Source organism: Egretta garzetta, unplaced genomic scaffold, assembly GCF_000687185.1.
Source record: "Egretta garzetta isolate BGI_Z169 unplaced genomic scaffold, ASM68718v1 scaffold88, whole genome shotgun sequence".
Classification (NCBI taxonomy): Eukaryota; Metazoa; Chordata; class Aves; order Pelecaniformes; family Ardeidae; genus Egretta; species Egretta garzetta.
The window spans coordinates 1,196,267-1,222,351 of record NW_009260408.1 but is presented as its reverse complement, the minus strand read 5'-3'; the positions used below and the strand labels follow the sequence as shown (position 1 = coordinate 1,222,351).

The window sequence follows — 26,085 nt, the reverse complement described above, 5'->3', positions numbered from 1 at the left end:
AGTCATGCATTTTACAGATTTTTCCTCATTACTTGAAATCCTATGGTGATTTCTCCATAAATCCAAGGGTCCATGAGTAACACAAATAGAAGTCAGGAAAAGAGATCTTTCTCCCCTCCATGTGACAACTTGCGTCACAGAAAGGCTCTGGGCATCCAAGTTTTAGGCTAATTGCAGCTGCATGACTCCTGGGAACAGCAGGGACAGGTGGAGAAAAGAGGCATCTAAGCAGAATGCCAGAGATACTGGAGATTTTGGGGGAACAGACCAAACATTTAATCATGACTGAAATAATTAAAATTTTTGTGGTTCCTATATAGATATAGGTGTTATGATTTGATATGTAACATTGAACCCAGCCATCTGGATGTAAATCATTAACTCAGTACATCATTAACCAGTTTTTTGGTGTAACCAATAATCTGAACTAAACCTTTGAGGCATTAAGCTCTCAGACTGTGCTATGCAAATGAGTATTTCCTTTTATTTGTTCCATTAGTTTAAGCTTACTATCCTCTAATTACAACATGAAAAGGGAGAATAAAAAGGATGACATCTTCATAAACCTTTGCTACTTTAGTTACATTTCCTTTACATTTTCTCCTTCATATATGAAAAAATCCTAAATTGTTAGAGGGGGAGGGGGCAGGGGGAGGGGCACAATTCAAAGTAGGGGTATTTTTTTTCCCACTCAGCTATGAATTGTAAACCTGGTTTTACGACTATCTTTGGTCGTTTACCCTTCCTGGGACAGGGTAAACTTTACTCATTAGCCTTTTATGCACTGTAAAAATGTATTTTCACAGAATCACAGAATGGTTGAGGTTGGAAGGGACCTCTGGAGGCCATCTTGTCCAGCCCCCCCAGCCCAGCAGGAGGTAGGCTTATTTCTCCTCAGTTGAAATGGCCAGAATTGAACACAAAGAACAACACTTGGAATACACTGCATGCTTGGCAGAATCGATCAAAGTAAATGTTTGAGAGATTATTTTTTGTAATCTTCTCAGCATCATAATCTCACAGTAACATTAAACATGAGCTTCATGACTGAACTGTCTGAGGGCAACAATTGTTTTCAGAACACTGCACAGAATTGGCTGTTTCTGAATTTCAATGTATACTCTACATTTTAACTTATTCCACAGAAATTTCAATCACTGAAGGCCACACTCATATTTCCCATAAAAATGTAATACAACAAAGCTAAAATCTCACTATGTGTGCATTGCACACCAAAAAAAAGTCATAACAGTTTCCTAGCAAAGTATCCACATAGGCTTTAAAAATGACATCTGTTCAATTTTAAAATACATTTTTTCTGAAAATAACCTGCATTCCGTAGCAGGTAATATAAAGAACTATTGCTTTTATGCAGTCTCAGAACCTCATCTAGCATGCTAACCATGTCGGACTCGTTGAGTTTCATACAGCTGAATGAGTTTAAGTATCCATGGTGGATGATGAATAAGCCCTGCTTTCTCTGCCTGTTTCTGAATGGCTGACTGTAGTTCAGGATACCCAGCTTTATCCAGAGTAATTCCAGGGAATAGGTCATTAATGAGACTCATAAATAAAGGTTCATCTTCATCCACCTGTCAAGGATAAAGTAGGGGGAAATACATTATTTATTCATTGAAATTATTATTACAGCTGTAAACAATCTTCAAGAATATGCTGTTTAAAAGATGGCAGTAGAAAACCTTATCTTTTCCAAAGAAAATACTGTAATTATGAATCAGTTTTGTTAAGTGAATTTCATACAATGCAATCACAAGTAGTAATTTCTAAATCAAATACTTAAAGCTTATAAAAATATTAACATCTTAATGCAGTTTTCTTCAATACATACACACACACATTTCTTCATTTGTTACATAAACCAGCAAGATTTCTTCAATCTTGGATTTTTTATTAATTTTTTCCTTCTGTAAATCACTGAAGCATGCCTATAGGTTTGAACAAGCGTACCGATGTGCTGAATAGATTAGCATCCGAAACAGAGTAATTGGTTCCATCACAAAACTGGCTCCCAAGGTAAATACACAGAGTAAAGACATGCTATAACCTTTCAATTACAGCAATAAAAAGAAAGATGAATTCTTTAAATAGCAATATCGAAAGAGATTAGACTATACAAGTAGGCGTTAGCTGCTTCCAATTACCTCACTCATTGCAATTCTTAGGATGTTCTGAAAAGGCAACAGACTCCCAAGAAATTTATAAATTGAAATTCTGATTAAGAAGGATCTTTAATGACATTATTTAAAGTTAATACAATGTATTCTTCCTTTCTCTCCTTAGGGCAGAAAGAAGAAAAAACAAGAGCCAATTACAGGACCAGGTTAGGTCCCCTAGGTTCTGATGGTATTTCCAATGATTTTTTTCAGCTAAGGCTTCTGCTGTGTTTTCCTCTTTAAAAGACAAATAGTGCTCACACCATAACTGTATTCTGGTTCTCCGCTCACTGATAGACCATATTAAAAACTGCAAAATAATTTATCCAACTGCTGAAGAAAAAGATCTTTTCAAAGTTACATAATAAATACACTTAAAAAGGCAAACAAAGTACTCTTTTGGGGAGAGTCAAGAGTCTTACAGTACCAGTTTGGAGAGGTTCATGTCTCGCAGAACTCTCATCACTACGGTTTTCTCTGGCTCTTTGGGATTAGATCTTTTCACTGCTCCAAGTGTTCTTAAAACAGACAGGATATTTCTAAGCCCAAAGTCATAGTGAACCTTGAAATGATGCATAAACACAATTGGTACCACAAATATTAAACACTGTAAAATCAAGAGAGGGATGAAAACTAAATTCATTAAAGAAATAAATATGCTATGGAACTTTTAAAGAGGATTAATTTTACAGCTCTTCATCTTTAAACTGGATTTCCAGTTCTGTTGCTATCATATCCTGAAGATATTTTCCAGTGTTGTGTGTCCATACCTGCCAGGTGTCTCTTTTGGTGGTAGACCACCACTTTTACAGGTCATCTGTAATCACAGTTTAATAACACAGCAAAGGAAAATAACAACAACAACAACAATAATAGAATATACAGAACATACAAAACAAGTGATGCATAATGCAATTGTTCACCACCCACTGACCGATGTCCAGCCCGTTCCCAAGCAGCAATCACTGTCCCCCAGCCAACTCCCCCTGAGCATGACGTCATAGGGTATGGAATAGCCCTTAGGTAAATTTAGGTCCGTTGTCCTGGCTGTGCTCCCTCGCAGCTTCTTGTACACCTGGCAGAGCATGGGAAGCTGAAAAAGTCCTTGACTAGTCTAAGCACCACTTAGCAACAACTAAAACATCAATGAGTTATCAACATTCTTCTCATACTAAATCCAAAATACAGCACTATGCACTATGCCAGCTACTAGGAAGAAAATTAATTCTATCTCAGCCGAAACCAGGACAACTATCTGTTGTGTGTTGACCTTGGCCAGCTTCCAGACACCCACCTCGTTCCCCCTCCTCAACAGGACAGAGGGAGAAAAGAAGATTAAAAGAAAGCTCATGGGTTGATACGAAGACAGGGAGATCATTTACCAGTTACCATCACAGGCAAAACAGACTTGACTTGGGGAAAATTAATTTAATTTATGGCCAACTGGAATAAATTTGGATGGTGAGAAACAAAGACAAAATTAAAACGGCACCTTCCCCCCAGTCTCCACCCCTATTTCCCAGGCTGACACATTGGAGCAATACATTGAGTAAAACCCAGAATTTTCAGCAAGAAATAACTCATTGATTAGGTTTGCAGATGATATCAAGCTGGTGTACAAGACCACAACTAGAGTTCAAAATTACCAACAGAAATTCAATAAATTATCTATGTATGATGCAATTAAAAACAAGTGGAAACTACTATACAGATAGAAATGACCAACTGCACAAATAAAGAACAGTAACAACTCTTCTTCATTCAGTTGAGAAACAAGTCAGGTGCAGAAAGCTTTGCAGAAAAATATCAGAAATTGGACTGAAGCCACAAATACCTCAATGACATTTCTACAATTATAGTAAGCAATAAAAAGAAAAGTGTCCCTTTTAGGACAGTTGAAAAGACATTTCCATTTCATTTGTCACTTCTGTATAGTGCCCAAAAGTTGGATTCTACACTTGAAGATGAAATCTACCGAAGAGAATTTAGAAATGAAATTAAAGTTACCAGCTGACTAGAAAACATGTTATATCAGGAAGAAGTAAACCAAAATCTACTGTAGAAGTAGGAAGAGCAAATATGTAGGATGAGTTACAATAGAAGTCTTTGACATGAAAAAATACCTGCAAAGGGGAAACAGAAGGAATAGAAAGGAAAAGAAGTAAAGTACTTAACTACAGCAAGGGACATTCAAGTTAACTTTTAGAGACAATTTTGTGGCCATGAGGAAAATGAAAATTTGGAAAAGATTGCCTGGGAAAACTGCAGGCTATCTGTCAACAGAAAATGTTAAGGAGAGTCACAAAGATTTATAGCAAATTATTTAGCTAAGAATTATTTTTTTTCCAGAACAGGAAAGCAAAACCCTTAAAGCCCCTCAAGGCTCTGTCCAGCCTCATTTTCTATTACTCAATCACGTGCCAAGTTGTTACCAGTAGAAAAAGTTAGATATGAATATTCAGCCAGGAACTGCCAGGAAATCTCATTTGAAGATGGAAACATTAAGACAAAAGTTTCACAACTTCCCGCGAAGTTTGTAAGGCAGATTATACATTGATGATGAAGTCTGGTATCATTTAGTAAATTATATGTCCTAGTGAAATATCCAGAATCACGACAAGGGCTGATAAATTTCTTTTTCTCCTTGCTACATGACCATCATTGACATACTGCAATGAGTCCAGCAAAAGATGACCAAGTGAGAGGAAAAGAGACAATGGTCAAAATTTGCAACAGGGGAAACTGAAACCGTTTGCATAAGGAAAAGATTCTTCACAATGAGAATGGTCAAACACAGAAAAGGTGCCCAGAGAGACTGAATATCTCCACCCTTGGTCATTAATTTCCATTAATTAATAGCAAGGAACTCCCTTGTTAGTGTCAGCGTAGATGAGGCAAAGGACTGACCTGAGAAAAGGTAATTGAGTTGCATGCCTTCACAACAAAACACTTGACTAATTAGTACAGGAGTTCTCCAGATGAAAATTTCAGACAGTTCCACAGAGTCCTCCAGGCAGTTCCTACAATCCCTAGGCAAACTGATAAGCACTATTTATATGCTTCAATATGTTGATTAACATGCTGAATGCAGAATCTTGCTGTCTCAGAGACTCCAGGGCAGCTTCTGCCGCAGAAATGACCAAACTACATATAGAAACTCTTTGTGCAGATGCAGCAACAGTCATGTACAAAATATTGTACAGAATTAAGACAGTTAAAATAAGTTTGTATACAGTTAAGTTTTGTTTGGGAGGGCATGTTATTTTTAAGTACTCTGTCCAGGAGTAAAATGGTTCCAAAACAAAACAAGCAAAGCACTTTTGCAGAGTTAGATGGCCAAATTTCTGATGCCTGCTTAAATGTCTCTTCCATGGTGAAGGAAAAAATCATGACCAGGACAAAACTGACCACGCAAACTGAGGCACTGAGAAAATTTAATCCTACTGAGGCCAAGCCTGAGGGAAAAAAAGAGAGATCCATATTCAATACTCCAGTGACAAGCTACGTTGCTAACTGCTGAAACTGTGCATACACAAATTTTCCTAAACAACATCCACAAATTCCACTTAAGAGAGAGCTCTTGGAAGATGATCCTCTGGCAAATGCAGCCTATAAGCCTGGTAACTATAAAACACATGCAGATGACAGGACTGAGAGAGTAGGTTGGACAGCAACAAATGGACTAAGACTAGTGATGCTAGATCAATACAGGGTGATTCAGATTGCCTAAAAACTAATTTGAAGGTTAATAGAGACACCCTGGGCAATATTACAGGGAAGCCAGTAGTAAATATGACCCTTTTGAAGCCAGTCTACAACATAAAGCATATGTTCTCTCTCAAATACCCTCTAGTGGACAGCCAGCACAGGGCATTCAAAAGGCAACAACTAGTTCTATTCTTCAAAGCAGCTTTATCCTTTGTTTCTACCCCAGATCAAACAGAATAGCACTTTTCTGGTAGCACTCAACAAAACAGTGCCTTCAGTTATTTACAGTTCTGTCTCTCCAATAGGTCTAGCCTTCATAGGTGAGGAGACTGAAAAATGTGTCTTCTACAAAGTTCAGCAGAGCACTACACACCATTCTTCATAACTTCTCCAATAACTCCGCTCTGTTTAAAAATCACAAATCACACTTCCTTTACTACACAAATTAGTTTGAAAAATAAAAATCTGATGATTTCAGACTCTGTTTCTAGAACTTGAAAACCCTAAAAAATGAATAGGTTAATGAATGTCAAGATAATTATATATTCTATGAAAATATATTCTCTACATTCCCTTCCAGTGACAGCTTACTGTTGGACAAATATTTATTTTACCTGTTTAGATAACTGCTCTTCACAGAGTTTGTAGAGTGTATAGAATTTTCGACTAAGGACTTGGTTGTCTCGGAAACCAGCACTTGCCAGCTTGACTCGCATAATAATGCTACGGTCAGGCACCATCATAGCAACTGTGCGAAACTGAATCTTCAGATTTTCTGGAAGTTCCTGTCGTCCTGCATAGCCAGGGTTCTGAAAAATGCAAAATATAAAATCAAATATTATATAGCAAAAGCAGCATAGGAAGGTTTATCTTTTCTGATAATTATTTCACAAACACAGGAGCACATGCCAGATTACAAAGGGTAACTCGAGCATGTCACAAGTAAACATCACTACACAGTTGCCTAAATGCTGCAGTTCATGAAGCATGTGGTATCACGTGTTATTTGGAGATGCTGAAGACAGACAGACAGACAGACAGACAACCATTTACAGATCTTGTTGGAGCTGTTTTAAATTAGTTAGTTCCTCCAGGTCTTAGTAGTGTTCGAGTGCTGTCCCTTTTGAGCATTCTCAGACCATTTCAGTGCAAAGTCAGCCAAGCAGTGCAAGCCATTACTGAACATAACTTAAACTAACAGATCTGACCTTTCACTGAAGATGTCCAAGTCATTCATGTGACTTACTGCATGGCTCAGCTGTGAGAACAGTAGTCACTGGCTATGCAGGGATAACTTCTTAAACTCTTCCAGCTGTTTCCAAACTGTCTTCCCACTGGCCTTTGTATGCCACTAATTTGTCCTCTTTTTCAAATCAAAGTGATAACATTAACACCTTTGCAAAGGAAGGAAACTTTGAAATAAAGACAAATGCTTCCATTCTGAGTTGTGGGTATGTAGCCTACAGCTAAGGAGGGGAAGATACAAAGAGGCTTTTAAGGTATTACTACGCTTTCCTGCTTCTTTGCCTCCTGCACTGCTAGAAGCAGTCCACAGGCACCAAAGATAAATCTTCAGGAGGCCAGTGAACCAGAGTGATGGTGGTTTCCTTCATGCTGTCATACAGAAGTACTGTGGTTGAAAGTTCTTCACAGATGGTGAAATTCTGACTAGACCAACTACAGTAGTCCTTGCAGTGGTCAATTACTTCTGCTTTATTTTGACAGACTTTGAATAAAAATATGAGATGGTTTGGTTTAGTCTCGATCTCTCAAATATTCAACTAAAAAAGCCCTTAAAATGTGTAGTTAATGATAATTGCATACCTCAAGTCCTAAGTTTCAGTTAAAAATATGAGGAAGAGAAAATATCATCATTATGATTAATGAATAGGTTAATGAATGTCAAGATAATTATATATTCTATGAAAATATATTCTCTACATTCCCTTCCAGTGACAGCTTACTGTTGGACAAATATTTATTTTACCTGTTTAGATAACTGCTCTTCACAGAGTTTGTAGAGTGTATAGAATTTTCGACTAAGGACTTGGTTGTCTCGGAAACCAGCACTTGCCAGCTTGACTCGCATAATAATGCTACGGTCAGGCACCATCATAGCAACTGTGCGAAACTGAATCTTCAGATTTTCTGGAAGTTCCTGTCGTCCTGCATAGCCAGGGTTCTGAAAAATGCAAAATATAAAATCAAATATTATATAGCAAAAGCAGCATAGGAAGGTTTATCTTTTCTGATAATTATTTCACAAACACAGGAGCACATGCCAGATTACAAAGGGTAACTCGAGCATGTCACAAGTAAACATCACTACACAGTTGCCTAAATGCTGCAGTTCATGAAGCATGTGGTATCACGTGTTATTTGGAGATGCCGAAGACAGACAGACAGACAGACAGACAGACAACCATTTACAGATCTTGTTGGAGCTGTTTTAAATTAGTTAGTTCCTCCAGGTCTTAGTAGTGTTCGAGTGCTGTCCCTTTTGAGCATTCTCAGACCATTTCAGTGCAAAGTCAGCCAAGCAGTGCAAGCCATTACTGAACATAACTTAAACTAACAGATCTGACCTTTCACTGAAGATGTCCAAGTCATTCATGTGACTTACTGCATGGCTCAGCTGTGAGAACAGTAGTCACTGGCTATGCAGGGATAACTTCTTAAACTCTTCCAGCTGTTTCCAAACTGTCTTCCCACTGGCCTTTGTATGCCACTAATTTGTCCTCTTTTTCAAATCAAAGTGATAACATTAACACCTTTGCAAAGGAAGGAAACTTTGAAAGAAAGACAAATGCTTCCATTCTGAGTTGTGGGTATGTAGCCTACAGCTAAGGAGGGGAAGATACAAAGAGGCTTTTAAGGTATTACTACGCTTTCCTGCTTCTTTGCCTCCTGCACTGCTAGAAGCAGTCCACAGGCACCAAAGATAAATCTTCAGGAGGCCAGTGAACCAGAGTGATGGTGGTTTCCTTCATGCTGTCATACAGAAGTACTGTGGTTGAAAGTTCTTCACAGATGGTGAAATTCTGACTAGACCAACTACAGTAGTCCTTGCAGTGGTCAATTACTTCTGCTTTATTTTGACAGACTTTGAATAAAAATATGAGATGGTTTGGTTTAGTCTCGATCTCTCAAATATTCAACTAAAAAAGCCCTTAAAATGTGTAGTTAATGATAATTGCATACCTCAAGTCCTAAGTTTCAGTTAAAAATATGAGGAAGAGAAAATATCATCATTATGATTTGACCAAATTATTGTTCAAATTGTATTCATTATTTTCTAACAGTCAGTTCCAACGATTTCAACTGGGAAGTTTCAATGGGAAATGGAACAGGAAATATTTTTCACAATGATGCCATTTACACATATTCACACACGTACCATAGTCAGAAATATACCAAATTCTCTGTCCATGTCAACAACATCACCGTCAGTGAAAATGAACTGAGGTTTCTTATTTTTCTTACACTGAAGTACAATATATATCTGCTGAGCAGCTACTGATAAAACTGGAAGTTCAATGCGGTTAAATTCATCAAAGCAACCCCATGCACCTGACTGGGCTAAACCTAAAAATGCAAAAAGAAAAATATTTTGTTAAAATATCAGATCAAACAAGAATAATTTATATATAAAATGTAGCATGTTCTACATAACTTAATGTAACATGAGAAGAACAGAGAGTATGAACACAGAGTAAAATGAGAAATAAGAACTCAGAATAAATTGGGCTGTGTATTAATGACACCCAGAAAAAGAATTACCCCTTGGAAGAAAGATATAAAAACATCTTTACAAAGAATCCTACACTTCTACAGCAACCATAAGGCAGAAAGTGTTCAATAATATTGTATATAGCACCTAGAAGCATAAACATGCATATAGAATGGGAAGTCATCTATGCAGGGGGTGAAATTGTCAAAGATGAGCTTGAGAGACACCTAGATAAATGAAAAGCACAGAATCAAATTCAGAAATCACTACATTTGTGACAGAAGCATTGTAGCATTTTATAACAATTAATTGATAGGTCTAAAATTGTTGGAGAACAGCATCTTGCCATTCAAGAGAGAGGAATCTGATGTCACACTTAAAACTGTTACTTGGAACAAGCCATGGAGTTCTAGACAGACATCAGTATCCTCAACATCATGAAATGAATGTCTTTTGGGAGAATCAAGTACTCCTCCTTCTGCATCATGTTAGCAGAATTGAAATAAGAGAGTCTACAGCAGCAGCTTTCCAGAGGAGTAGTGGGAAAGCAACATAATCCCCTGCTATTCCATGTCCATTTCACAAGAGACAAAGGCTAGTAAGCCTATGCAGGAACTCTTACGTTTCTGCACTGATTAGTCTTTTTTACCCACATAATTTTAGAAGAACTCTTCAACAAAATTAATGGAGCCACATCAGATAAAAACCAGTCATAGTACAGCCAAAATTGCCTCCTTAAGATTTGATTCAGCCAGGGCAATACTGCAGATCTTCCATGAAATTCAGTTCAATTCCATATGTAGAGTAATCTTTTTCCTAAACTGCTTCTAAATTCTGTGATATTCTAAGGAAAAGCATGCTCCAGAAGAAAATAATTTGAAGAGAATAAAAAGTCACATGAACTTAATTACAAAATTTAAAAGCAAAGAGAATATATACAAATACCTCAATGCCATAATGAAACAAAGATTAAAGTAATTCTATAGACAGGTACCAAATTTAAAACAGGAAAGACCCAATCCTACTGTCTTTAAAAACAAATGAAGAATGTTCCTTGCCACTGGTGTGGCAGGAAGTCCTTTAACTAATGTTCTCCTCCTTGTATGAGGAATATCAGGGTCCTGAATGCACCAAATGGCCTTAATTGCCCTCATCAGCCTTACCTGGGGCTTCTACCCACACTCTCTGTCCTCCAGTCCAGACACTCCATTTCCGCTCAGGCAGGTCTGGGCCCTCAGTCTTTGCCTGAGCTGTGTTATACACAGGGCTGGGCACAGCCCTATCTCCTGTTATCCTGACTTGCTGGCTGAACTTCCTGGAGGACCCTAGAACTATCCATAGCGTTACTTCCAGCCCCGCCTCCTGCTGTTTCTGACTGAACTTCTTAGATGGACACTGGACCCAGCTTGTTATTTCACCGTGTCTGATGGTCACTGGACAGCTGATGGAACAAGCTGTCACCTACCTGCCCTGCTCAGGCACTGTGGGACTGTGCCCTGGCCAGTGAAGGCCCTGCCCCTGCCTGTGTGGTGGTCACCCTTGGCTCCTGGCTTGTCTTCCCTCATGGAGCTGCCCCATTCTTGATGCTCCCTGTCTCAAGTGTTACGTGACTACTAGGATCCATTATATATAAAAAAAAAGTTTTGCTACTGTGTTTATTAAACATCAATATCTACTCTTCGGGATACAACAACTAAAAGTGCTAAAGCTGGACATTCTTTAAGAAAGACACTGTGTTCTGTATAATATTGTCTCTTACACTTACTATCCCTATAACAAAATATTTTTTAACTTAATTTCTCTGCAGAATGGTGAGGTTCTAGCCAAATAATTTTTCTTTGGGAAAGGAAAAAAAAAATCACTTGTTCTGTAATGCCACCTGCTGCATGGAGTTAGGAAACCTGACTCTCAGGCAAGGCCAATACCCCACAGTTTTGAATAAATTCAGTTCTTGGAAAATTATTCCATTCTGGTGGAAGGAAAGTACACACACATGCATACACCCACACAGACCCACACAAGCAAAGGCACAGCAAGCAAACTGTCAGCTGCACAACAGCTTAGAGACAGCATAATTTTGTTGTGTCCTCTCATGCAGTGTCATTAATTGCTGTCCCCACACAGAACATAGTATGGTAATGAAATAAAGAAATGGAGCAAAAGCAGAAAATAAAGGACAAGACTAAAGAGATCTTTAACTATGTGTAAAAATGTGACACACACACCCCCAAATCAGTACCGATATCCGACAGACCTGGTCCCCATATGATATAAGAATCACACAGCATAGCTACTTCAAAATGCATCTCTGCAATGCAGTGCCATGTCCCTTTCCACATCAGTGACCCTACAGCCTAGGCACAGCTGGGTGGCCTGACCCTTGAATGCTACACAGCAAACACAGTCCCCAGTGCAGGTACAAGGGCTCCACACATGAAGAAAGTACGTTGCAGCTTACTGTGACACCCCCTGTTCTGCCAGGTGACCCAACAGGCCCCAGGTGCTGCTCCACACTGGGAGGGCTGGCTAAAAATACTATGACAGTGCAGTAATTAATCATGACAAAGCAGCTACAAACTCTCTTTTGTATTGAAACAACTCTTCTCTTAAGATTTTACACAGGGGTAGAACTATAGTGACATAATTCAAAGCAAATTTCACTAAAACAGAACTCTGTCTATCCAAAGTGCAGCCCAGAAGCAGTAAACTGCAAGGTATTCGTTGGTCTTGAAAGAATTTACAGAGCTCCATAGTTGTTTATTCACCTTCTGAATTAAGATAAATATCAAATCTTACATTAAATATTGCATTAAATATCAAATCACAAAAAGGTACCTCAGGTGAGACTGGGGTTGTTTGATTGTAACTATATAAAACAGAACCAAAGCAAACATGACTTTTATACTCACCTACAGACAACAACAGACGAAAGGGTTCCTAAAGAGTATTCACCGACACTTTTCAGTAAGAGTGATGAAGTACCCTTGATTTGCTATTCCTGGGCAATTTTAACACTGAATTCGATACAATAGAAAACTTGAAAATTCACCTTCTCACTTGCTTCCCTGGTATTTTCATGGGTTACCTCTGGTCCAGTTCAGATGACCAGTTATATCTGAAGCTACTTTTCAAAAATAAAACTATCAAAGATGGAAGTCCAGGCCTTGGACATCTTGACAAGACCATCTGCCTGTGAATAGCTGGAGTCACACAGGAAAACAAAAGAGGCAGGAAGACAGAGAAACAGAGAGACAGAGCCTCAGCTCTGAGCCAACCAGGAGAATTTTAAATTATGATTTTATAGCATACAATATATTGCCATATTATATATATTTATTCTGTTCTATTCTGTTCTGTTCTCTTCTATTCTAGTCTATTTTTTTCTATTTAATTATTCCGAAGATCAAACTTACTGTCCTTACAGAAGAAATCTGGAAACATGGCTGCAGACATGACAACACCACCTCCACACCTCCTTTTTCTCCTCACTGCTAAATCTCCTAATATCTGATAACTCGTCCCACAGCACCAGATGAAGTCAAAAGTTTGGAGGAGGACACACTGGTGATGGAGTACAAAGCCTATCACAGACCTGTGGAATTCTGAAGAATTTCTCAATGTGTGCACTAAAATATGTAGTATGTTTCATGAGAACTTTCTTATCAGTCTGCATGAAAGCACTTCTACAGCTGTGAATAACTACCCTTCTTTTCCATTAAAGATTTCATATGCATTAAAGAGTCTTTCTCTAAACTCACTCTGCTCCTCCTATTAAACCAAAAAAAAAAGCTCATTTACTTTCCTGGCTTCAGTATATCCGCTTTTCAAGAAATATCAGATATCTTAAAGACATTTCAACATAAAAATTCCAAGCCAGGCCCTTCCAAGTTGTGGAAATATGTCCAAAGCAACTGGTGCCTTTCACAAGTGAAAGCATCGATGACTTATGTAAGAACAGAATCTTACTTTTCCTCCCAGACATACAGCAGTCTGATGAATGCTGAAAAAAACCACCCTATCCAGGCTCTGTTCAGCTAGATCTGTTATCTAATTCCCAGACAACACCATCCCACTAGCATATTGACAGAGGTAAGCAGTCACAGGCATCATGGTCGCCTGAGCACCAATTTGTTGAGCTCTATTAGCACCTTTTCTAATTCATATTGAACACCAGCATGCCATTTAATGAGGCAGACAGACAACAAGGATGCCTTACAAAGTATTACTTCGCTTTTGTTTTATATGATGACAATACTACATAGAAAATGGTCAACTTACAGCAAACAAAGGAAGCTGAGCCCTAAAACTCAGCTCATGTTCTTAGGCACAGTTGTGCCCAGTTTTACTAAAAAAAGGCAATGACAAGCTGCAGTTATCACCATTGCCTCAGTCTCAAATGAGAAAGGGTAAGTTACCAAGGGCAGAAACAAAGCAAGGATACAGAGGCTAGATGTCTGGGTTGACACGTCAGTAACAGTTTAACACAAAGAAGTGAAATCACCGAGGAGTTGGGAAAAAAGATGGCAACATAAAGAGAGACAAACATTCTCACAGGAGGAGCAGAGAGGAAAAAGCCAACAGCTTGGTGAGACCAAAGACAAACCCACTCAGTTCTTCCCAAATATGTACTATTGGTCTTCTCGATCTAACTCAGCCACAAACCAATCCAGTAAGACCACAGAAGAGATAAGAGACAAATATGGAAAACCTTTTCACAATTAATTACAAAAGCACCTTAATCCAAACCTGCCATACATTTCAGACTTTTTATCTCCATTAGAAAAGCGTAATTAGATACTTTTAAGCTCTTAATGAGAAAACAAACGTTAGTTCTATTAAAGTCTGGCCAGCTTTGCTGGCTTCTTAATTAAAACTAGAAATTATCTCCAGGCTATATTTTAACCTTCAGGAGATATCACAACCATGAAAATTATGATACCTTGTGTTAGATTTAAGAGCCCATCACTCACAGAAAATGGTGGTGTTCTGTGGTCTGCCAGTCCATATAACCAGTAGTAGCTATATACAAGAAAAGAGACACAATGGTGTCTACAGATATTGGATTACCTGATCACTGTTTGCAAAACTGACTTCAAAGCTCTGCTTATCATTAAAAGTTATCAGAGTTTGACCACTATTTCATTTTCCTGGTTTCAAAAAAAGTTTTAGAGTTTGAAATAAGACACTGCACCACTTTGCATGTTTCCCTGCCTTGCACAACATCATCAAGATCTGCATTTGTTTGTCTTGCTTGATACAAAAATGGCAAGGGAGTGCTAAATATCCTCCCCTTGGGATGGGTGGGAGAGGCATAAAGAAAATAAGTAGAAAGGATTAAAAGAGAAACAGAAAAGAGGACAATGATAGGAAACACAGTCCAAGAATATAAAAAAAACCTGGAAAGCATCCAAGAAGAAAAAAGGAAAAATAAGGAGAAATAATCAAATATCAGAAAAAGTTGATGAGCATCTGGAAATAAGAGGAAACAGAGAAGAAAATGTCCTACTAATCATTGCTAACTCACTAGTACGACTCTAAAATGAACAAACCAGATTACTTCTTACCTTTATAGATACGGCCAAGTCCTCTGTAGTCCATTTGGTCTGAACAATTGAAAACAACAACATACTTCCCCAGGCATTTGCCCATGTCTTTAGTTGTCTCTGTTTTCCCTGTCCCTGCAGGTCCTGCGGGTGCACCACCCATACTCATGCCCAGGGCCTGTGCCAGGGTGATGTAACACCTAGAGACAGAACAAAGAGTTCTATCAATCTTTTTCTACTATTAATTACTTGAAGTCCATTAATGTAACCACAACAGTTGTATTGCACAGAGCTGGGGGAGGGGGAAGAAATGGGTGTGCTTCCCTACGGTAAATCCTCAGTCATCCCCTTTGCACACTGTGAAGCTGAGTTACCAGGCACCATCTTTGCTTCACTTGCAGAAAAGCATGTGTCCAGCACAGTGACAACTGCAACAGCCCAGGAAACACACAAGCCGATTCTAAATGCCAAATACCAAAATACAATATTGTGATTCTCTCACACTTTAACATTCCTACCCACACTTGAAAGAATAAGCTCTGGCATAGCAAATACATCTGCCTCTTGCCTAGCTGAAGCACTACCAAGTACTTTAGGAAAATACGCATCTAATGGAGTTTATACTGTGCTGTATAACTCACACTCCAGCAATGAAAAGTTCTCCTTATATTTTGCCCTCAGAGCTTTGTCTGTGTTTGTAGTCCTGTAATTCTACATAGGCCTTGCTTAAAACCATACTGGCACTAGTTATTCAGTGCTATGTCCTGAGTTACTGCTTTTTTCTCTAGGGTGACTTCAAATGAATCACTTGCCGTAATCCCAAATTCTCATGCAACTACTAGCTTATTGAAAGCAGCAATCTATTGTTTTTTAGATCCACTCTGCTTAGGCTGATGAAGTGTACAGCATTCAGCTATATTTATCTTGAACACAAGTAAGTTTTTCAAAGCCTACCACAGCACATACAGCTGAAGCAAACACTTGAATTCAAGACCCCTCCTAGGGGTACATGCTTTCGCTAGCTGAATATATAAGCACTGGCCTCTGCTGTTCACTATCGATATTGCAGCACTATAGTGCAACCAAAGAAAGAATTCTGCCTCGTGAAAGTTAAAGGAATTAAGTCAAAGGAATTAAGTCTTAGCTCCTGTACTATGCACTGCATTCTTTTTATAACTACCTGTCAGTTAAGGGAGTTATAACAAGTCTGTCTGTACACCCTAAGTATTCATTGCAATAGGTGAACTCTACATCAGTGATTTGGATAATGCATTTATCCAAGTCTTCAAGAAAATAAAATCGAGACTGTTTTTGCCATTCAAAATCAGACGGAGATTTAATGTTCATACGGACCTATAATGGAAAAGAAAAATCATTAATATAGAAAAGAAACAGTATAACAAATTAATTTTAAATTCCATAGAGAAAAAAGATCTACTATGCATAAATTCAAGAGCTGGAAGAACAAGCACAGAATCTGTCAGGAGTCAAGACATCCAGAACAATCTTTTCAAACATGCACTACACCTTTTCACCACTTTGATTTTCCTCTGAATTGAGTACAGAGATTATGAATTTTGTCTTACAGAGATATTGAAGAACAGTGATGGAAAACTGCATAAACAACTAGGTAACAATATCGGTTACACTGCACGTCATCTGGTGCTGTTACTCACAGAAATACTAAATCATGGACAATGCTTGAATATACTGTATATATGTCTATGAGCATGTTTATTTGGGATGTATTTTTCAGTATGAACTTGCCACACACAGACCTGTGGCAGATTAACAGAACTTGATTCATCATTTTTGACACTTGATCTCAAAACCACCAGCCTCTTAGGGAATATGTAGTCCTGGTTATTGGCCTTGCAGACATAGTGTAAGGTGAAGAGGGGGTTCTGGATTCTCAGCCACCTCCCTCTATTTTCTCACAATCACAAAAGGACGTGTTTAGCAGGGGATAGAACGTTTCAAGAGAAAAGGATAATATTATATGTACCAGTGAAGAATCCTTTCCCCAGTTTTGGACTTGCTCCCGCTTTATTTCACATACAGACCCTTTAAATTTAACCAATTTTCTGTGATTTAATTTTATTATAATATGACATTAAATTGATTGATCATGAAATGTCTAATTAAGAAAATAACTAAGAAAATAAATTAAAAATTATGGGTAGAGGATAAAACCCCATGCCTATCTTAGAAGCTGGCAGTTTTCTTTCTAACTTTCAGTATTTTGCTTTATGATTTTCTATCTTTCTTTACACATGCACTTAATTTTTATCTTTCCAACATATATGCATAAATTAAAAAATGCGGTGTTGAATTACCGACCTTTGCATCACGCAAGCTTTTTGAAAGTTATTTTACTTTCATTTTTATAATTATAGTTTCACGTATTCAACATACTTACGTAAAGGAAGTCTGATGCAACTCAATTATAAAACAATTTAAAGTATCTGTTCTGGTTATTATTGCTACCCTTTTCAAATATATGGAGCCTCACCACTTTAACCTTTGAATAACTATTACCTTAAATTAACACATAGGCTGGGCTGAAAATCATGATTGATAGACACTAAGGGGACTTTTTTTCCTTTTACATTTCAATTAAATAATGTATTAAATTTTTAATTTGAGAGAATAGTTTAATTTAAACAATTAAACTCTTTTGCTCATGGTGAATTCGTGCATGATGGGTATCAACAACCATTTTAAGAACCGAAGTCTGAATCTATGAGCACACCTATTTATAATTCACCCTTATGTCTGCATGACATCTATATGAAATCAAACTAAATCTGATGCACTATGTCACAGTTCTAATGTCAGAGCTACTCAAAGAGAAGACATTGTAAGATCTGTTTATAATTTTTTTTGTATGTGCAAAAACTTCCATACAGAAAGTCCCTTAAAGGTTTTCAGAAACTTACCAAGTCTTCAAAGATATCCTTCTGGTGCACATGAATGGTGATTAAAGTTTCATACTTTGTGCGCTCCATTCTTGTCAGATTGTGTGTTGTCATGTCAATCAAATCATTTAAAAGTTCCAAAAACTTCTGATTTGTTGTGTGCATTACCTTTTCCACATAGCAAGAACAGCCATATTAATACAAACATCATTTGTTCTTCCAGTGTTTAGGATAAAAAATAAAAAAACTTTTGCAAACATATGGGCCCATGACATCTATGGTCTGCTTTGTATTTATTAGGCTTGGAATCCTAAATTTGGATTTGCAGGCTGCCCTTCATGCATGCATTCTTAGCCCAGCAGAGTACAATAAGGTTATATCTAGGTGAACAGGTCACATCATAAGATTTTGTTCCAAGATTATTGCTCCTTCTACTGTACATTACATCTTCAGCTGATTGCATCCCTGCATATTTTCAGAACCATCAGTCTGTGGTTTTGGGTATTGCACATCAGCCCAAGCAGTGTCTACTACTTAGGGGGAGGAGGAACCTGCAGATCTATCACATCCTCTAACCAGAGGAGACAGAAATGTAGTGTAATTTTAGATGCCAATGCTAAAATAATAATTTCTTTTGTGGCACCAGATTCTGTTACAAAATTCCACAAAATACAATACTGACTATACAATATTGACTTAGGTAAACAGCATCAGCCTTCTGTCAGTGATGTTCCCAGTACACAACAAAATATAAAGCACTGAGGTTTCAGAAAGGGCAGCTCATATATACTCCTGTTCCAAGTGTGTGAGAAAACAACTGCACGAGCTTTCGGTAAATATATGCAAAGCCTAAAACTCACAGTGTTTGCTGAGAAAAAAAATTATAAAACTGCTGCAAAGCTAACAGAGAATTAAACACCTCCTGCTCCCCAAACACGCACACACAGTTCATTCCAAATAAACAAAAGTTGTTTTCTAGTTAATGCAAAAGAATCTTTGCATCTAGTTAGCATATGAACTGGAGAGGACTAAAAGCAGGTCTATGCCCTTTTTAAACTTTGTACAATGCAGAAAATGTAGCCCTAAGTGGTCTTCCCCACAGTCTAGATTCTTTGTTTTCATTCACTATAAAAGTACAGCATGGTACCATTCTCCTGTATTTACTTTTATGGTAGGATGATGTTACTAGTTCTTAGTCCAATCTCACTGTATAGTCTTGATTAATGGTAATTTGCAACTGTTGAGTTCACTTCCTCTCCTTCTTCATAGATTCAGTGTTAGTAATAACACCTTGGTGTTAACAGGATCTTCTCTACACGTTTCAGATTAAACCAGCACCTCCTCAAATAGCTTCTATTCTTTCCCTTCCCCCAAAAAAGAGCTCATCAACTAACGAATCTAAGACACTCCTTTACAGTAGACCAATGCCCATGAAGCACAGCTATTTCCCCACATTTGGGGAGATCTTATTTCTTTCCAAATCTGCTTTTGGGAAAGTAATAGGATAAGATTCCCTGTATTCCCAAACTCAGAAATTTTCCCTTCCCAAGATAACTGCACTGACAGAACAGTAGAGAAAATCACAGGATTAGGAACAGTTCTAAAGCACATGCTGAGTGTGAATGGTGAGGAGGTGTGACCTCTTAATACATTTTTTACCATTCTGTTTTCCTTTTAGTTTATTTGTTATTCTGGTTACTTAACTAATATTTCGTGCTTTTTCCTACATGTTACTTCTAACTTCTCACAACATGCACTGTTCCAAACAGTGCTTTTAATTAATCCCCAAAGATTCATTAAATACTACCTTTTTGTCTGTTTTGGTACTGTTCAATGCATTCTCTGCATCTCTGGTCCAGATCATTTGAATTCCCAGAAGTCCTATTTGTGCAGGAAACATTGTCTGAAAGTCATACAGCTTAAATCCTGAATCGCTAATGGCCATTGATGCTTGTCTAATGATGGTGTGGATTGTTTTCCTAATCCCATTCAGCAGCTGACCTAACCAGAATTCCACATTACCCTGAAATAAACAAGAAAGTACATTTAAAGAATTAGTTTATGAATAATTCACAAGGAGAAAAAGCCCTACATGGCTTTTTTTCCCACTCCTTCATACTCCCATTTCCCTCTTTGTTATTCTCTAATCTTTAAAAGATTCCTCTCCTCCTTCTGCTTCACTGCCCTTCTAGAGATATGTGATGGATTTGGCACTTCACACCAGTACTGCTGAAAAAACAGGTAAGGTAATTGTTACAGACTGACACAAATGTCCTGTCCTTTCTGGCCTTTGCTCTTGCTGTTCACATTGGAAGGTTTTCATTCAGCTAGTCAAATAATAGCATGATGCGATACTGTTGGTCTCTACAACATAAATCTACTTTAAATCAAGACATGAAAAACTGTAATATATACTTCCATTACCTGAGCTGAAACTGGTTCAATAATATTGACCTGTTCTCCTTCTTGAGATTCAAACAATAAAATCTGGTCGTAGTTTTTTTCATGAAATCCCACTCGGTTAACATTGTCAAACAAACTTAATAAATGCGCCTACAATAGAATAATAAAAAAACCCTCCATAAACTGATTTGATATGGCATTCTTACTTTGCCTTTAAGTCCTGTATTAGAAGATTCCATAAATCATTCCATAAGTGAAAGAAATTCTCTCAACTAAATAATTAAATCCTCCATGGTCCTCACTTACTAACATTGACCATAAGAACAGTATTGCTTTATTTACTTGTACCTGGATAGTGTGGGAATCAGATGCTTGACCAAGGATTTCCAGAAGAACAGGATCAGATACAAAAAAAAATCTTGGAAATATTAACCGTTTTTTTTCCAAATACCCGGTCAGTGATTTCTGACAGATTTCCAATTGCTCCAGCAAATGTGGTAATAGCTGTGCCAAAGTTTCATCTCCAACACAGCACTGCACAATGTTTGATGTTTCATGAGCTCTCTGCATAATTCTCTGCCATGATTTATCAATGTTCTGAAATCTTCTGGCTTCCTGGAGTACATGAAAAATACATTAGCTCTTCCTCATGTTTGTCAAATTCTAAAAATTAAAGAATTCCACGAGACAAGGTAACAGCTTAATATTTCCCTTGCTGTTCAAGTCTCCTTTGCAGGACTAATGTATGAATATTTATAGGCATGCTTATAATGATCAGTGCTTATAATAACAAGACTTCAAACTGCAAGAGAAAGAGTCCAATGGAACAGCTCTGGAAGTGTCTTTTACTTCATGTTGGGCATCAAAATTCTCCATATAAAAGGACTCCAACACACACCAGAAACCTCAAACATCAGCCTTCTCAGAAATGACTGTCTTCCTAATAGCAATACACAATGTCATGTAATGGCTGCTCCACGCAGTGTATGAGGAGTAAGTCGTCAGTAGTAACACTTGACAAACTAAAACAGTATAGTCTGAAACTGCTGCACTTGTAAGGTATTGTAGGTGAGAAGAGACAAATTCTTAAATGGTGGGGGCTAGAGAATAAATATTTTTCTACACTGGGTATACTGACTTTAAAAACCCTTTCTTCACCTACAGCGAATGAAATGTTAATGGGATCATAAATTATCTGAGAACTAGGAGAGATCTAAAGAGACCATCCGAAGTCATTTGCCTGTCACAAGACAGGATCATACCCATGCCACTCTTGAAAAACATTTGTCTGTCTTGTGTTCAAAGGTGCTCAATGTTGGAGATTCAGAAGCCTCTCCAGGCAATCATTACTACTGGTGACTCTGTTTTAATATCGAAGCTTAATTTTTCTTCTGTGCACAGCAATTACTTCTCATCTTATTCATAGATACAGAGAACACACTGTTTTCTTCCTGTTGAGAACAGCCCTTATTTTTTTTTTTGAAAACTTATCAGACCTTCTCCTCAGTGTTTCCTCTGCTACAAGCCAAACAAGTCTAGTTTGTTGAATCTTTTCTTGTGCATCATCCTTCATGGATAGTTCCTCATTTTTATCACTGTCCTCTATGCTCTCTCAAATTTGTCTATGTGTTTCTTTAGTCAAAACCAGGTACAGTGTTCTAGTTATCGGCTATTGCTGTTCATGCATTCCACTCTTCTGCCTGCATTTTACACACCAGCAATCTGAAACTCATTTTCTGATAGTACTATGAGAGACAATGTCAAAAGCATATCAAGATATATAGCAACTACTGTTTTTCCTCTATCCACAAAGCTTGTTGTCCACCCTAAAAATAAATTAGATTTATTTGATAGGCTTTGCTCCTAACAAATCCACACTGACTGTTACTCATCCCCTTGTTAACTTCCAGATGTTTACAGACAGTAATTTGTTGCAGTATTCATCTGGGAATTACCATTAGGCCCACTCATCTACCATTACTCCTCCACCAAGCTGTTACTTCTCCTCCTTCTTTAAAGATAGTCACCACATTTGCTTTTTTCCAGAATACTGGTTCATGTATCATCCTTGTAAGAAGTAGCTTTAGCAGTTATCAAATGCCTGAGATGTGCTGCAGTGTTTGTTCATCTGCAAAAACTGCTTCTTGATTCTCTGATAAGTATTAATATTATAAACATATCTCATGAACTAAAAAAAAGTATTGTTATCTTAAATAACAGTTAAGAAAGCTTTACAAAATTGTTAGTTTTGGAAACTGTAAGCCTTCAATTATAAAAGATGTGGCCTGGAATAAACTAATATTTAATAATTTCCCAATAATCATGGTTTTGTTAAGTTACAGCACTGGTTGATCCAGTGCTACTGAACTGTGGTGTGTTAGAACTATATGAAAGCCTCTCATTAGGAGACACAACAGAGAGGATGACTTATTCTGGTATTTCTCTCCTGCAGGAAGTCAGATCATTCTTTAACTCTTTTGCAGCTGCTATCATGGAAGGTCATAATCGCCTTTTGAAGAGGTTGCAGTAGTTCACACAGATTAGCACACATGCAGCTGCCCGAGTCTTGCAGCATCTCTCTATGGGACTTCGTTATACTGATTCCTAGAGAGTACAGAGTTTATAAAGAAAATCTGCCATTCTATTATTACATAACTTAGAGCCTATAAACATACATGCACAGGAAGAAAGGGATGTTTGCATATATGGCAAAAGCGATACATCAGTTTTGTACCACCAAGTAGTCTTGAGCCCTGTGCTATCATATGATATTGCAAGCTGACAGGAACATTTGGGCCTGAATTACAGTCCTGTTCCTCTAGGTTTGACCAAGTTCTAAGCAGTTCAATCAGACAGACCCCAGTTTGGCAAAGCTGTCTCAAAACTGCCTTTGCACAGCCTACAGAACATTACATGCTTTGGCAAGTAAGCTCTGTGATGTGGCTAATCTCCTGGTATAACATATTGCCATTAATATATTGTTAGTATAAATCAACATACCTGAGGTAGTTGTTTTGCAATGTCTCCACCAACAAACACAGCTTCAAGGTAAATCCAGAGGTTTTGTACAGTAATCCAGTTTTCAATTATCTCTGCAGTATTGGTCAACTTCTGAACCCACTGTTGTATAGTGGATTTAAATGGTGCATTATACCTGTATGAACATGAGTTAAAGGGGAAAAGAACCTAAGATGATCACTGTTTACTTTTGCGTTTGATTAGATTTACACAATCTATGCATTCATTAAGTTTTGTACCTGTTGCTCATGAGCGATCCCAATATCATGAGGCTGTCTTCCACCAAAGCTATTTTCTCCAATATATCTGATCCTTTCAGAAGGAGTTCTCCTCGAGTTTTGAATTGGCCAAAACTGAAAGCATGAGTACTCCATTCACTGATGACATGCTTCAATTTTGCTTCAATATCCTTTTCTTTAACAGCACTGATGCAGATATCCTGTGTAAAACTAAACTAGTTAATTACATTCCTCTACGGCTAATATAACGCACACTTCTAAAGACAATTAAAATTCATTGGCTATATCCAGATTTCAGTGTAAGTTCTAGCTAATGAAGATAAACATTGAAACACCTCAAAATTATCATATTACAAACTAGATTATATTATAGTACTACTTGTAACTGGAACATTTTATGGGCTATACTCTGTCTTCACTAGCACTAACACCTTACACTTTTGAAAATTCACTGACTCAGTGAATCTGCAGGCAGAATTTCTCTCTTTGAAGTCAAATATACCTACTGAGGGTTTTAAGGAAAAGACAAATTACCAATCAAAAACAGTAAACAGTCCAAGAATAGAGTGTACACAGACAACATGACTGCCTACCGCTTCTTGAAGACAGTGAGAACAGCACTGTCGTAAAATTGGTTATTGCATCAGAGAGAAAAGAAGAAGCTACTCAGATTGGACCCCAAATTCAGATCCAGGAGCATGTTGGATTCCATCACAGGTTTAAAGTCTTTTCTTAAGTATAAGGATATCACTCTGAACCTTTCACAAGTCTGAAATTCTTGTCTAGAAATTGGGTACGGCAGAGTTTTGATTTCATGTTTTTGTCTTAGAAGTGTTCCTTTGTGGAACAATACAGATCACGTCACTACTATAGAGGGACCACAGATTTAGCTAAGTGACAAGAGAACTGAAGTTAGAAACTGTTAGGGTTTTCCTTCTTTATTTTCAGCTATACTTTGTTGTTGCAAAAGGAAACGAGCATAAAGCTAACGTACTTGCTAGATAACTGCTGTCCCCGAAAAGGAGGAGGCAATAGCTTTGTAGCTTGTGCACATTACATAACCCTTCTCACTGCTCTGCACTTTTGTGAAGAGTCACTTCTGAAATACAAAAGAACCTTGTTCTCCTTTAATCCTATATTCTCTACTTCTACTGGGTTCCAAGGATTTTGAGTACTTAACAGGATCAGACTTACACCAACCACTTTTTCTCTCTGATGAGACATTTGAAAGGAAGAAAAAATTATAAGTAGGCAGACCCTAAACCAGAAGCATGACAGAATCACACTGCTCTTAAAACAACAGAATTCCTTCTGTGGAAGGATTAGTGTAATACCATGTACCCATTTAATCCTTCTCCAGAGTAAAAAGGAAATAAACTAACCATCACTGCTAACACCAGCTACCAAATTCCATTCTTCAAAAGAATTCTCCAACTGAAGCCAAATTTTTTAATGTTACTAGAAACAGGATTCCAAAAGCACAGAGCCCCAGATCACAAGTTATTAATTAAAAGCAAACAGAAAAGTACATGTACCTCAATATCTTCTTTATACTTTAATAAAGAGGTATCCATTATGTTTTTCAAAGCAAAATTTTCAGAGTCAACATGAAAGTGATGCCCAGTTACTTGTGCAATTCTTTCCCAGTGTCGTGACGTCATTGCCTAGGAATTAGGGAAGATTTTTTAAAATTGTATTATTTTTAGGACTAGAATTATCACATACTTTTGCACTGCATCTGTTAAACAAACAGAACAGTCTTGATTTCCATTCCACTGAAAGCAGTAATCGTTCTTCTAATCACATTACGAAGTCTTTTGTTTTACTTTTCTGTAATTAAGCCTAACTAGACTTTTGCTATAAATATAGCTGCTTTTATCTATAAAAAGGAATTATGGAAAGCATCTTATAGTCATACAACGTAGTCTGCAATAGACTTTTTCAAGTGAATCTTATCTCCAAATTATTATGCTGCACATACTTTGTTTGCCATCATTTCAAGCAAAGGACAGCTCTCTGTGAAGTCATCAATTTTTCTTTTCAGGTCTTGAAAAGCTTGCCATTCCTTCAATGCTTTTGGTAACTTATGGACCCTTTAAAAAGCACAAAAAACAAGAAATATTTTATTCTTCATAATCACAATCCACCATTTAATCATACCATATATTCTTATTTTTCAACCAGTGGACCAGCAGAAAAAAATCCAGCTGCAAGCTGGCAACATAATATATAGTTGATTGTTTCTGACTGCAGGCATGAAACACTGCGAAAAACAGTAAAAATAACACTAGAATGGTTTGGTTTCTATTTCAGTTTGAATTAAAGGAGGTTAATTTCATGTGCAAACTCATG

At 37.5% G+C, this 26,085-nt stretch overlaps 1 protein-coding gene across 1 annotated transcript in view; it reads right to left on the bottom strand.

Annotated features, from left to right (window-relative positions):
- LOC104130462 (dynein heavy chain 5, axonemal-like) overlaps window positions 1-26,085 on the bottom strand; it is a 160,260-nt gene that overhangs the window by 91,779 nt on the left and 42,396 nt on the right. Inside the window, exons 32-45 of the mRNA XM_035899011.1 lie at window positions 25,715-25,826; window positions 25,269-25,397; window positions 23,734-23,933; window positions 23,477-23,630; window positions 20,825-21,091; window positions 20,498-20,626; window positions 19,881-20,096; window positions 18,095-18,241; window positions 16,336-16,508; window positions 15,177-15,355; window positions 9,280-9,467; window positions 7,870-8,064; window positions 2,602-2,736; window positions 1,403-1,592 (exon numbers count right to left, since the gene is read on the bottom strand). Of these exons, the coding sequence (XP_035754904.1) occupies window positions 1,403-1,592; window positions 2,602-2,736; window positions 7,870-8,064; window positions 9,280-9,467; window positions 15,177-15,355; window positions 16,336-16,508; window positions 18,095-18,241; window positions 19,881-20,096; window positions 20,498-20,626; window positions 20,825-21,091; window positions 23,477-23,630; window positions 23,734-23,933; window positions 25,269-25,397; window positions 25,715-25,826 (2,414 nt within the window). The remainder of the gene's footprint in view (window positions 1-1,402; window positions 1,593-2,601; window positions 2,737-7,869; window positions 8,065-9,279; window positions 9,468-15,176; window positions 15,356-16,335; window positions 16,509-18,094; window positions 18,242-19,880; window positions 20,097-20,497; window positions 20,627-20,824; window positions 21,092-23,476; window positions 23,631-23,733; window positions 23,934-25,268; window positions 25,398-25,714; window positions 25,827-26,085) is intronic.